Below are 14,059 nucleotides of genomic sequence, written 5' to 3'. Positions count from 1 at the left end.
AATAGAAAAGGAAAAAAAACTAATTTATATTATCATGTAATAAATAATATAAATTTAAAGGAAATAGGATTATGTTTATACTGAATGTTCTGTGGATGTGTAAAAAGGAATGGGATAATAACACCACAAATGTTTTATTCTGTTTTAATATATAAATTGCTATTTCTAAATAACATAGCATAATGAATATAAATAGTAAACTACTATTTTATATATTATAAATTACTATTTTCGGTTCTACTAGTTCATTCCACTGATTTTTAACAATGTAGCTGTGTTGTCCTTGTCGCGACCTTAATGAGAAAGTAATGCGCCGCATTTAGGCTTATATGGATTTATATGTAATATATGTGGTTTTATGTTTTTTTTTGTAGTTTGCTTGTGAATAACTATATATTGAAAATTAATATAGCAGCATTTTGGAACGCTAGTTTTCGAGGACAAAAAAATTAAATTGTAAATGATAAATAGTAAGATACTTTTGACTGCCATAATTGGTAATACTTTAGACTGGTATAATAGGTACTACTTTTTTGATAAACTTTCACGATTTTTGTCCAAGCCTCTTCTTTGTCGAAACTTTTTTCCTAAAATCTTGAAAACTAAAATTAGGTTCTAAAGGTTTCAGAAATTGCATAGATCCAAACGACTTGAAGAATTTTTTACAGTAGCAGTTGTTAAATTACTTTTAAAAATATTAACCATAAAGAGGTGAACAAAGTATATTAAATATTTGTAATAAATACATTTTCTGATAGGAAAACTCTACTTTAATGTTCAACAATTTATTTTGTTGGCTATTAAGAAGAGCACCACAGTTTTTATTTGTTAACGAATGGACTATCTTAACAGAATCTGTTCAACCTTTAAAGCCCATTGAAATAAGGAGCACCGATTTATCTGGTGAAAGATATCCCAAGGATGTCTTTAATTATACGGTTAATAAGAGGACTGCAACATTCTATCAAATCCAAGAATTTAACAAGTGAATGGGGGAAAAATGATTAAATTGTCTATTAGATGTCATCAATACAAGACTGGCAATTTTAGAAATGAATACGATATGCGGGAAATCAACATTTTTAAATCCTAGATTTAAAAAAGCAGGATTTGGTATAGCAAATAATACTGAAGCGATACAAAAAGTTATCATAAGAGAGGTATCTTCCATTCTATCTTCAAAAAATACAAATATAGTTCCATAACTCGAAATTCAAGACAAAACTACTGACCAAGAATGTATGGACATCTGGAGATATTTTGATAAAAAAATGGCTAGAATGAAAGAAGTAATTACTCCAAGTACTGCAGCAACTTTACAGATTTAGCAGTATTTGGAAATTCCATTTATTGGGCGTTTACAATTGAATTAGTTGAGAAACTTGACTATGGACTGAACTGCAGTTGTCATATTTGACGAGATGCACCTCAATTTGGGTAGGTTGTTAATTTATTTGATTCTAAAAAATAAAAAAAAAAACAACAGAACAATGTTTTAAACGTTAGAGAGAAGATAATATCAGTGGATTATGTGTTTTAGGTAGTGGAGCTATCTCTGTGATTACATCAATGCCTTTATGGCCAAGGAAAATTAATGTAATTGTAATATATCAATAAAATATATTTAAATATATTTGTTTTTTTATCCCAGCAAAATTAAAAGAATTTTTAAAAATTTCCCACTAAAATTTTTAACTATACGCTTTTGAATTTCCCGCCGTAATTAACTGTCATACGGCGTCTGTGTAAGCGCCCTCACACGGGGATTCCGAGCGTAACTTAGAAGTAATTTTAACATGGGGCATGTGCTTCCAGGGTTGTGCAACTGCAATGGTAAGTAGTGGGGCAAAGTTTCGCTTAGTCCAATCATTGGCGGCGCTGATAACGCGAATTTGATTGGTTAGTTTAAAATAGTTATGTAGAAACCTGTAAGGAAAATACTTTGCTTTGATTGGTCTGCCATTTCCCCTGATTATTTTGTGACGTCACATTTATTGGCCAATAGTATTTAAATAAAAATCAAATTTAAATTTTAAAATTAATTTATTAAAATAAAATCCTATACAAATATACATAAGTGTAAATAATATAAATATATATAAACAAAAAGCAAAAAAAAAAACAATTATGAACTCTATTCTAGGCAATATTAAAATATCTATAATTCTTCTATAAGGCCTTCCCATATGTTTAGTGTCATCAATTTTATGGGATCTATTAGAGTTCTAACTTATCTTGATATATTGAAGGTAAACTTTAAATCCTTTCCTGTTGATATTACATTAAACCAAAAATACAATCAAACCTCAGAATAACTTAAAATTTTGTCTTGAAAATCATTATGGATTGGACAGTCGAAACACTAAAAATTTATGTGTTTTTTAAAAATATTTAGATTTTAGAGTATTTACGGAACTATTTTTTATTTAGAGTATCTGTGGAACTACTTAATATAGAATATAGACAAATATTGCATGTTGTCTCTTTTTCAGAAGTTTTGTTAAATAGCCTGAAATAAGACTAAAATACAATATTAGACTTTTGTTTTCCTCAGAGCAAAATTCTCTGGAACTGAAAATATAGACTCAACTGGTGATTTAACAACCTCAAGTGGTACTAGATCTCCCGTTAAAAAAGAATATAAGTTATCTAACATGTTCATCTTCTTCGCAATTTTCTCCGGGAGAATGATGTGAAAAAATTGAAATGATGAGCCCTTTTAAAAATTTCTCGAACATACTAGGGGAAGGATGCTGTTTCTACCTCTATGACCTCTAATAGATCCAACAAAAATCTTTAAGCAATCTTGGTTAAGATTTGTTAAACAAATGTAGTTATTTGTAAATTTAGACAAAATAGATTTCTTTAAGTTAATAAATCCCCTAAAAGTAGCAATTAAATTTTTAATTGATGGCACCATAACAAATATTTTCTTAACAAGGCAATCAAATTTAAATATATAATTCCTCTACTATAAAATGATTGAACACTGATTGTTCTAAAAAGTTAAAGTATTGCAAATATTTTAGGGATATTTTACAATTAAAAGTATTACTACTAATTATCCAGTTATATTAATTATTACCTTCTTGTAAGACTTCTTTATGTAGAGACATCACACTGACAACATACGCACAACTTGGTAGATTAATTGAATTTTATTACTACTAACATCTTCATAAGTTTTTGAATTTCTGTAAACAAACAATATATAAACAGACATGTAGTAGATAGATAATTTTATATGTACCTGATAAAACCAATGATGGATATGCATTTACCCAAATATCTGTTCGTGAAGGATAATTCTAAATTTTTACTAATATGTCCATAACAAACACCATGACGTTGATATATTTGCATTGTGGTTTATCCAGGTAACTTACTACTATTTACTTGAGCAACCCATTTTTGGAAAGGAGCGAGATCATTCATTGGGAAACGATGTCTAATTTCCGTAGTAGAATTTTACCCCGGTACACTACATCTTTTACTACACTGACGTATTGTCATCAATTTTTATATTATTACCCCATAATAATTAATGTAAAACAGAAAATATGGACAACGTAAAACGAAAATTTCGTGATCTAAACAAAAACCATAACCTACAAACAACAAACATAAAAATGGATGCCCATAGAAAATGCTGATTTTACACAATTTGATCGACCAATCACATTTCATGTTAGTGGCGGCACCTGGAATTTAAACTGCCAATCACAATTTGCGATCGCAGCGCCACAGTTGATTGAACTAAACAAAACATTTCCCCAAGGTCGCCTATACCGTGAAATTTCTATTTTTTCTATGTGTGCTTCTAAGTTTCTTTATTCTATCGAAAGAATCACAAAATCTAAAGAATACTCTCTTTTTCTTGTGGACAGAACACCGCACATAAACAATATGGCGAAGAATACACGTTCATAGTCGAAAATACGGATGCAGAAAATATATCGATATTTTTTTAAGACGATATATCCAATTTTTTTTAACCAAAATTTTTCTATATTTTTTCAGAATAAATTAAATACAATTTTTTAAAAAAAATTAAAATTGGTATTGATAATATTTCACCATTTTTATTTCTTTTTAAAAACATCGTTATATATTTTTTTAATATATAATAAAAAAAATATATATAAAATAGCTATAATTTTATATAAAAAAGCTATCGATATTTTTTTCCTCCGATATATCGAAATATTGATATATTTCTTCCCTTATTTTTTAAATATCGATATATCAGAAAAAAGTACGGATATTTTTCGAAAAATAGTGAAGAATTAGCCTAAAAAAATATATTTTTTCTAAATATTTTGAAGAGTAGTAATTTTTTCTTTTGGACCAATTTTAAAGGTTTATTAAAAATTATATTTAATTTATTTTGAAAAAATATCGAAAAATACTGGCTAATATAATATCGATATATCACCAAAAAAAAGCGTCAAAAAATATCGTTATTTTTTCCAGAAAATATTGAATTACCATATCGATAATTTTTCTGCATCCCTATATGGGATATAAATGCCAGCCCAAAAACAGAGGAATTTTTATTATTTTGTGTGCCAGCGATTCCGTAATGATAATAAGAATACATTATTTTACGGTGTTGCCATACAAATAATATTTTTTACATAGAATAAAACAAAATCAGTTTTATATCTCAACTATCTTAAATTATTTATATATTCAACCAAATAAAACAAAGAGACTTTTTAGAATAATGTAGTGAACAGTATTGTTTGTTGATGTTTGTCTTCTATTTTGACAAGCAGATCAGCTGAGTAGATGTTAATATTCGTTCTGCACCAAAACATTTTTTTTCTCTATTTTAGTTTGAATAAACAACTGTTATCTTTTGTATGCGATTTTATCGGGTGTAATTAATTAAGCCCTATGTGTAGGATTGTTCTTGGAGTAACTGTTAATTGTGTAGTTGTAATTATTTGTGATTAAATGATTTAAATTTATGTAGCTTTTGGAAATTAGAACTGCCTAACGTAAATATGTTTGTCAAGCCTGAAGAGGTATTGATAGCGAATGCTTTTTGGTATGTTAGACCATAAGGATTAGATTGTAATACATTTATTATTGTTATTTTAGGGAGACAGAAAAAAGTTCCATATATTTTGTATTGCAACATAGAAAGGGCCATGGCGCTGCTAAAGGGTTATCATCGCTTTTGGTGGGCACTATGTACAGTATTTTTGATACTAAACCTACACCCTATAGGATATTACACCAAACTCCTAATTCGGAACTTTATTATTGTATGATTTTCAGTTCTATATTTCTCATTATTTTACAGTATTTTAAATAATTTTATAGTAGTAGCATGTGCTATGACTAGAAATGAAATTTTAAACGATTGGGAATGGCTGTTCACCAATGTCAGTGGAACTTTACATTCCTTTGAAACAGAGGAAGATATAACAGAGTTTGTAATGTGCAAAATTGAATCTGCTATAGCTGCAATTCAGGAAACAGATATAGATGGTAACAGTAGTATCAAGGATTACAGAGTGTGTATAATGTCTCTATACTTTTCAGATGAAGATTCAAAAGCATTTAAAATCACTTCAGAAAAATTCCAAAGACTTTTTGGTCTATCAAAAGAAGAAAAATTGGTTAATTATTACTCGTGTAGGTGCGTACCCAACTTTTCCGCATAGCTTTTCTCTTTGAAATATGCACATTTGACCTAGTTTTTAATGAATTTTAATTATATTTTAGTTACATAAATAACAGCATATTGTAATTAATCACAGACGATTTTTATTGAAAACAATTTATATAAATTAGCATTCCATTTTTTTTTTCAGCTATTGGAAGGGAAAGTTACCTAGACAGGGATGGATGTATATGTCTATAAATTATTGTTGTTTTCATGCCTTTATTTTGGGATTAGATACTAAAGTCTGTATTAGGTACATCTATTTGTTATTTGCATAGCTTTAAATTGATTATTAGATGGTTGCAATGGTTGTAGATGGTCAGAAGTTACCAAGTTAAGCAAGAAGAACCATCTGGTATTAACTGATTCAATAAAAATCACTACTAGAGAGAAGGAATATTATTTCAGTATGTTTTTGAGTAAAAATGAAACATTTAGTCTTATGGAACAGCTGGTAGATTTAGCAGTAAAAAGGTATTATTTTAAGATAGTTAACATAATCGAAAATAGGAAAAAGTTGTATCTAGTTATAGTAGAGAGATCTGATATAGAGTTTAAATGTTTTATTATTTTATAATGGCTCAGTAAATGATTAAATGTTTCTCGTAAAAATGATAAGCTTAATTTTGTTTAAAGTATTAATAATCATTAGCTTATGTTTAAATATAGGGTTTTTTTAAATAAGAATTGGTTGAAGTTAGCAGACTGTGATGCCAACCAACCAACTAGACCATTCAGATTCATGCTAGAGACAAGCCAAATGGAGAATACAAGATTGCAAGTTAAAAAAGTTAATACCATACATCTAGTTTGTTTCATTCTATTTCAATATCGACCCGTCCTTACTAAAGAGCAATAGATATATTTACAGAGAAAACTCATCAGAAAAACAATATCAGCTTCAACTTCTATTGCGAAACGATAGTTGTTTTTCTTCTTACGGTTGTTAATATTATATGTTGTTATTTTAATGATTTTACATAATTACATTTCTCAGGTTATTGCTTATTTTCCAGGCTTATAGACGACAAGAAAAGTTATCGGGAAGATAAAGAACTGTTAAGTAAACTCAGGTAAGCATTTCTCAATATATAAGGTATAAAGTATTCAAAATAAAATAATAGTAATAATAATAAAAATCTGTCAAATTGGCATACCATATACCATGATTTACCTCCATACCTTCACAAAAGGCATAGTAACAAATACAATCTCATTTAAGACAGTTTATGAATGCACACCAGAGTCTATCGTAATAGATGAGGAAAAAGTATAACACTGGTATAACATTCAGGTTGCTATTCTGAACAACAACTTACAAAATATCAAAATTTTGATATCTAGACTGATAAAGGGTATTCACACTGTTTTAATCATCTTATTAACAAAAGGTTTAATTCCTAAAAAACTGTTTATGTATATTGGTAAAATGAACATTTATACAAAACTATGCAAAAGACGAGAGCGACAGCTCTGAAAATTCTTATCAGTTTCGGAGTGACCAGCGGAAAGTATAAACAGAAAGCAAAATCCTATAAAACCTGATGAGCTTATTAGAACTTGATTCTTTTAATATCTGGCCCAAATCATGTTTCCTTTTGATTGAGTTACAATATATTTGGCTGAATCTAGAAAAAATAATAATGATTTTCGTTGTTAGTAAGAATGTACCTAAGAAAGCCTCATTCCTTAAGAGGGATTTGGATGCTAGAGCACAATCTGAAGCCTACCGAATGATGTTTAGACTTCCTTCCAGTGAAAAATTAGACGGATCCATAGACAGTACTCTGTTGACGCCTTACAATAAGAAATATGTTGCAGGAAGATTATTTTTGTCGCAGAACTATATCTGTTTTGAAAGTCGGGTGAGTTGATGTATTATATCATTTTATAATAAACAAGTGTTTGGTGGTGTATTGATGACTTAAAAACTTTTAGTTACGTTTCTTAACATAACTAATATGTCTAGGTAAAATCCCAAGTTAGCTTGGTTATTCCCCTTCGGGATGTAATAGTGGCGGAAAAAATAGAAACGAGCGGCGCAAACCAGTCTCTTGACAAAGCCATCATAGTGACCACTGGTAATGAAGTGAATCGGACCAACTTTATCTTTGCTCAAATACTTGACAGGGACTTCGTAGTAACAAAACTATCCGAACTATTGTCGAAAACGCAAGAAATGAAAATGTAAGAGCGCTGAAGCATATTGGTCGTGATAATTATTATTCGGATTTGTTTCAGCGATCAGCAAGATCGCACAAATGGTCTATTGATAGATTTGAAACCCACTTGGAAGTATCAGCAGGCACTTATGAAGGAGTTCCCGCTGAGTCCCATTCCAGAAGTGAACAAAAAACAACAACAACGAGCTCGACAGTGGGAAGAGCATTTTAACATGTATGGTTGCGGCATATCCATGTACAGAACTACAGAAGTGGCGAAATTAGTTCTTGAAGGCATACCAGACCATTTACGTATGGAAATCTGGATGGCGTTTTCAGGTAACAGTATTTGTTTGATTTGTTTGCACTATATTCTGTATCTATTTTGATTTATAGGTGCTTTGAACATGAAAGCGGCACATCCAGGTTATTATCGTTTATTGGTGGACAAAGCCTTGCCAGAAAGATCTACCGCCAATGAAGAAATAGAAAGAGATTTACATAGGTGAGACTTTTTGCATTTCAAGCTCATAACTGTAAACTATATACTACATTTTTAAGATCATTACCCGAGCATCCAGCATTTCAGAATAGTCTCGGTATTGATGCCTTGAGGCGAGTCCTTTGTGCTTATGCTTTACATAATCCTAGTATTGGATATTGCCAAGCGATGAATATTGTGGGTAATGACCATTTATAAAAATTATTGGTGCTCAATTCTGACTAGCATTATTTTTATTCAGCATCTGTTTTGTTAATATACTGCAATGAAGAAGAAGCATTTTGGCTCTTAGTAACCTTATGCGAGAATCTACTACCTGACTATTATAACCAAAAAGTAGTTGGTGCCGTAGTGGATCAGGGAATCTTGGACGAGCTTACCTTAGAGTATTTACCTATCCTACATGACAAATTGCTTCAATTAGGTGAATTTTTTCAACAAAAATCCATATTTTGATCCCTGTATCGTTTTAATTTTTAGGAATGATGAATATGATTTCTTTATCCTGGTTTCTGACTATATTCCTGTGCGTGATGCCTTATGAATCAGCTGTTAATGTTATGGACTGCTTCTTTTATGATGGTGCTAAAGTAATATTTCAAGTAGCTTTGATGCTTCTAGAATGGAATCAGGATAAGCTTCTTCAGTGTAGAGATGAAGGTTTGTGGAAATAATTTTAAATAACTCTTTGTTCAGTTATTACTAAGAGCTAATATATTTTAAGTGTATATATTAATGTAGATAAGTATTTCATGATGTACTACCGGAATTTTATGATATATTAAATAATCATATATTTTAGGAGAGGCTATGCAAATATTGGCTGACTATTTAATGGGTATTTTCAATGATGACGGGCGTGGTGCTATCAGAAATAAGAGTTATGACGAACAAAAGCGGGTAAGTATTTACTCTTGCTATCGTGTTACATTATTGCATTACACCTACCCCATTAATTTAAGCTATTCGTTTTTTTTTTCAGACAGTCTCCATTCAAGTTTTGATATACGAATCTTACCGTAAATATGGGTTTTTATCAACAGGTCAGATTGAAAGATTGAGACTAAAGCATCGATTACGTGTTGTGCAAGACTTGGAGGATACGTGTGAGAAGAATGTATTAAGATGTGTCATTGGTGATGGATATTTCTCACTGCAGGAATTACAGGTACATAGTACACTTGAAATTTGGGTTTTTTTATTAAAATATATATTTGGCTTTCTTGAATAATCTGAAATTATTTATGAGTATGGCCTTAGAAAAATAATCATAGTTCATATTAAACAAAAAAACAATTGATCTGAGTCGTCCATTGAACATGGCGGGTATGACTTGATTTATATATACATACTTTTTTGCCGGTTAATTTGACTATATATGCTTGTTCATTTATTTCACATTGTCAGTCCTTGTGTAACATTTTGTAATGTCGCATATATGCATATTTTAGGATTTACTTGGCCTAGTTCGAGAAGAGAATATCACCCAGAAGAAATATATTACCGATAGACATGATCCAACTTTACAGCCATATGAGGCATATAAGATCGATTTCGACTATTTCAAGTTGCTCTTCGCTGCTTTATCACCATGGGGGAAAGGCGAGACGGCGGAATCGTTAGCGGCTAGGATATTTGATGTCAGTAATAGTGTTTGTTTCCGTTTGCCCTTCGTTATCCTCATTTATTTTGTTCTGTTTCAGCTGATGGACTGTAACAGAGATGGCTTCCTGAACTTTAAGGAGTTGGCGGCAGCCTTAGGACTGACCTCCACGGCCGAAGCGGCTCAAAGACTGAAACTGCTCTACACTATTCATTTACCTCCATTGTTGTGTATGAGCGATATCGAGTCGCCGATTAAGAATGAGTCGGGAACAGAGATAGCATCAGAAGCTACAGATTTCTTCGATGATGTAGAGAGGAGTCTGGACATGTTGAACATCATAGATGAGAGATCGCCAACTTCACCGATGGCGTCAGGATTTCAATGGCAGTAAGTTTCATAGTATAAATATAGTCTTAAAAAAATAGAAATGACGGATGAATGATAAAGTTTATATTTATTATTCAGCTTGTGCATAATCGATAGAGCTGAGTTTTATGTTAAAACACCGTCGTGATCCCAATCAGTTTGAGGCACCTTTAACTGGCATACTTTCCGTTGCGCCTTTGGCTTTTTTTTCTTCTCCATTATTCCTTTGCTAGTTTTGCAGGATACTTTAGCATCAATTAGTGGTGGTAGAGGTGTTTTTTGCTACAATCGTTTTTTGGTTTAATAATAGTGATGTTTCATACGCACTCATAATTGCATTGATACTTGAAGAAACTACCTACAATTGTTTTCGATGCTGGTGGGCAAAACGCAATCCATTTGGGATGGTTTTTCTTTTGACATGCTTTAGCGTTAGCATCGGTAATACAACGACTTGGTTTGGACGTTACCATACCTGGCCAACATTTACCTGCAGGAGTGTGGGAGCTAGGTTCATCCTTAAGTTCATCAAGACATTTTAGCTGCGGAATCTTGGGCTGCCAGCTTTCGAATATGGACGGTTCGCACGATTTTTGGATGACATACCTGCAATATCGTTGGTGTCAAACTTGAAAAAGCAATTGCGTTTTTGTTTACTTTTGATTCTCTGGTTTTGGACACTCGTTCTCACATTTACTACCCCACCCTTTAAACAAGCTGGAGAAATGTTTTTTGCTTATATTACGATGCATTTTTCTATTTTTTTTCAATTAGTTTTAATGAGTTATTATGGTGATGACAGATAAAAAACGACACAATGGGATTATTAAGTTATCATCACCGCAGCAACACTATTACCTTAAATTATCAATTTAGGGATTTAGTACGTTGATGTAACGAATTATAGTTAAGAGACATTAAATAGTTTATTTCAAACAGAGCTGACAATTAGTTAATCGCATTCTGATTTAGACCTTTGCATGACCAATTTTGGAGATTTTTTTGGACATCCTGGCAGGTACTTTTTGCACAACGCATGCATCATGGGGTAGGTCTATGAATTAAATCTAGTGTTAACCGATTATTTACCTTGATAATTTAACTTACCTTTTGGGTGTACAATGTTGTTACTTCGTTCATACACTTTTCAGCGTTTCCATGTTTCAGGTAGCATTTTCTGAATCTACGATACTCACAAACGGACATCTTCATTTTGTCGATAATTCCTTGTCCTATATAGGGTTCGCAAGTGTGTTCGCAACATTGTGAGTGTAGAATCCTGCAGCAGTATTTATATTTGTTTGCTTATAAATTTATATAATAGCCTTTTTTCAGTAATTTAAGGAACTACTACTATAATATTATGTATTATATATAATACGTAAAATAATATTTCATCCCTGGAATTTTTTAATGGAAGCCAACTCCCATTCTTTATGCTTACTTGGCTGTTGCCTTTTCTGGGCACATTTCTGAAGCTCGCTCCCATGGTAAACATGCTCTTGGTGGCAAATTAGGTGTTCCTATGCGACAATCCTTTTGACAAAACGCTAGTTCGGCTTGTCCGGTAAGGCGCCCTTCATCCGGTTGTTTCTTCGGATCAGAACATTCGTCTTTCTTCGGAAATGAACATCGGGGAGGTTTCGGTTTTTTCGAACAACTGTTTTGTCCGAAATGTCTATAAGCCATAACAGGACAGATTATCATGTCGGAATGGAAGGCTTGAATGGAAACGTTACCTAAGCGGGCTCTTTGTGACCTTTTCCAAATTCTTTACGCTGGAAGCTCCAGGTTTCCAAAATAGGTGGATCAGAGTTAACATTCTGGAAGCTATTGCAGATGCGGTAGGTGTATTTAGTTAAGATGCCGATAGTGTCTTCGTGCACAAGAATTTTGTAACTGGGCAGTCGCGGATGCATCGCTAAAATTTTAGTGTCGTCATCGGTGACATTTTGACTTGACGTAATACTTTGTTTAACTTTTACCTGTTCTTCAACACTGTGGCAATGAAATCGAGAGGTACACCGATTTAACTACAAAAATGAAAGCTTTGAAAGAACACTATAATTTATAATAAATAAAAATTGATGTTGTGAACTCTAATCATAGCATATTTGCAATTTGTTTTTTTATTATTATTTTTTATATCTGAGAAGTTTGATAGTCCTTGAGTTTTTCTTCTATAACCATTTCTGAAAGGAACTAGGAAATTACAGTTAAGAAAACCGAAGTTTAGTCGTGTTTGTAGAATTCATAAGTACCATAATAATTTTCCTTGCAAGCTCTTATTCCTTATTTTAATCAATGTCATTTTTGTTAGAAAAACTTATGATTCCCAGTCTTCTATGGATAATTCGATAACCAGCCAGTCTAGCGAGCAGGGAGCATCTTTGAACTGGGAAGCGAAAAGCCTAACCAACTTACGCAATCTAGTCCAGTCCAAGGATAGTAAAAACAATTTGAAATGCGTACCGAAAATGTCTCAGCGCCACTTTACCACCCTTTGGAAAACAGTTTATGATATATTTCAGACTGAACCTGAGGATCTGGTAAAATTATCTAGGATCCTGATAAAAGATACATTATTCCAATGTATTTGGTTTATTCTGTTCTAGGAGACATATCATGCGCTGGCTAATGTGGGTACGTTACTTCTCGAGTTGGGAGATGTTGGAAAACAGTTCTTCATTAACAGAGATGAATCTGATGATAGTTTAGCTTCTGCGGCCGCTGTAGTGTGTGAACAACAAACTGCTATTAGTGGAGCCAGTGTAGTTGAGGTATATATACATATCAATTATAATTTTAGACTTATATAAACGTAATATGATAATGTATAGTCACCTGACAAGAACGGCAATCCCTCCACACCAAGGATGGAAATCGAATGGTACATAACTGTGGAGCAATTCCTGGCATCGATTCTGAATGCTGAACCATTGGTGGATTTTTTCTCCAAGCGTACGTCTTTGAGCGACAACATCAAATCGTTGAAAGGCAAGAGACTTAACAGGCTAACGTCTATTGAAGAAGTTCCAGCTATAATCAACATTTAATTGCATTTGTACAAAACTAAGCAATAAGTTTTTGTTTGGATATATTTATTGTTCTCAAGTAGAACAAGACAGGAAAATAGTTCAGGGCATTGTATACCAACCACAATTGTATAATATCGACTACTTCAGGCGTATCTGTATTCAACATTTTCTTGTACAATGTTGAGCTAATTTTTCTTGTGCATATTTAGGCTGTTTTTTATTTATTTAAGTGGCATTGGTGCAATATTAATGTGATGTGAGCTATGAATATAGGCTTGTGCGATTTATATAATATGCCTTCTGGTTTTTATTTTATATTTTTTATATATCTTTCAACGTTTAAAAAATGTATGTTATGTATATACTGATCTAGTGCCATTTAAATATATTTTTATTAACTATTGTTAGCATTAGAGAAATATATTACAATATTATTTGACATTTATTTTGATTTGCGTTTTAACCTGGTAAATTTGAATTGTTTCTTGGCCTTATACGGAACTGTAAATTCTGGAGCAAACAAAACCCCCGCAATTGCTTGCCACCGAAACTGGTACATTAAAATTTTCAGATTCAACTGAAAAAACCCAAACTTCCACAGATTCAAGTGTTCCTAGTGTGTTATAATTTCATATGGCTCATACAGTTTATATCTACAAGTCAGCTAAAATATGTCATTGCAAATGATCCATGGTTTATAGCAACGTC

At 32.0% G+C, this 14,059-nt stretch overlaps 3 protein-coding genes and 1 long non-coding RNA gene across 5 annotated transcripts; 2 read left to right on the top strand and 2 right to left on the bottom strand.

The window, feature by feature from the left end:
• Positions 1-124: 124 nt before the first annotated feature.
• LOC143190723 (uncharacterized) lies at positions 125-1,633 on the top strand. The gene is made up of 2 exons (XR_013004334.1): positions 125-1,441; positions 1,545-1,633. It is a non-coding gene; the product is annotated as an uncharacterized LOC143190723 (long non-coding RNA).
• Positions 1,634-4,543: 2,910 nt separating this feature from the next.
• On the top strand, positions 4,544-13,790 carry Tbc1d8-9 (TBC1 domain family member 8/9). Of its 2 annotated transcripts, XM_076395239.1 has the most exons (21): positions 4,544-5,053; positions 5,107-5,273; positions 5,332-5,499; positions 5,554-5,650; positions 5,826-5,930; positions 5,993-6,151; positions 6,694-6,750; positions 7,338-7,542; positions 7,647-7,864; positions 7,919-8,178; positions 8,236-8,344; positions 8,401-8,522; positions 8,583-8,765; positions 8,822-9,001; positions 9,144-9,241; positions 9,324-9,509; positions 9,793-9,981; positions 10,045-10,334; positions 12,634-12,862; positions 12,929-13,093; positions 13,154-13,790. In XM_076395239.1, exons 1-21 carry the CDS (start codon positions 5,010-5,012, stop codon positions 13,367-13,369), a joined length of 3,447 nt encoding a protein of 1,148 aa, XP_076251354.1. In that variant the 5' UTR covers positions 4,544-5,009; the 3' UTR covers positions 13,370-13,790. The 2 variants fall into 2 exon arrangements, with proteins under 2 accessions (XP_076251354.1, XP_076251353.1); XM_076395238.1 differs by having other exon boundaries at positions 4,599-5,053; positions 5,332-5,650.
• LOC143190721 (uncharacterized) lies at positions 10,381-11,183 on the bottom strand. Its single transcript, XM_076395241.1, has 3 exons — positions 10,971-11,183; positions 10,676-10,919; positions 10,381-10,595 (listed from the first exon to the last, which is right to left on the bottom strand). Exons 1-3 carry the CDS (start codon positions 11,063-11,065, stop codon positions 10,440-10,442), a joined length of 495 nt encoding a protein of 164 aa, XP_076251356.1. The 5' UTR covers positions 11,066-11,183; the 3' UTR covers positions 10,381-10,439.
• LOC143190720 (uncharacterized) lies at positions 11,215-12,262 on the bottom strand. The gene is made up of 4 exons (XM_076395240.1): positions 12,053-12,262; positions 11,758-11,991; positions 11,421-11,592; positions 11,215-11,367 (listed from the first exon to the last, which is right to left on the bottom strand). Exons 1-4 carry the CDS (start codon positions 12,133-12,135, stop codon positions 11,266-11,268), a joined length of 591 nt encoding a protein of 196 aa, XP_076251355.1. The 5' UTR covers positions 12,136-12,262; the 3' UTR covers positions 11,215-11,265.
• Positions 13,791-14,059: the final 269 nt, after the last annotated feature.

The sequence above is a fragment of the Rhynchophorus ferrugineus genome, unplaced genomic scaffold, assembly GCF_030347505.1.
Source record: "Rhynchophorus ferrugineus isolate W39M unplaced genomic scaffold, kcgeb_rfMv2 rfM2, whole genome shotgun sequence".
Lineage (NCBI taxonomy): Eukaryota > Metazoa > Arthropoda > Insecta > Coleoptera > Curculionidae > Rhynchophorus > Rhynchophorus ferrugineus.
This window is presented reverse-complemented; position numbering and strand designations above follow the sequence as displayed.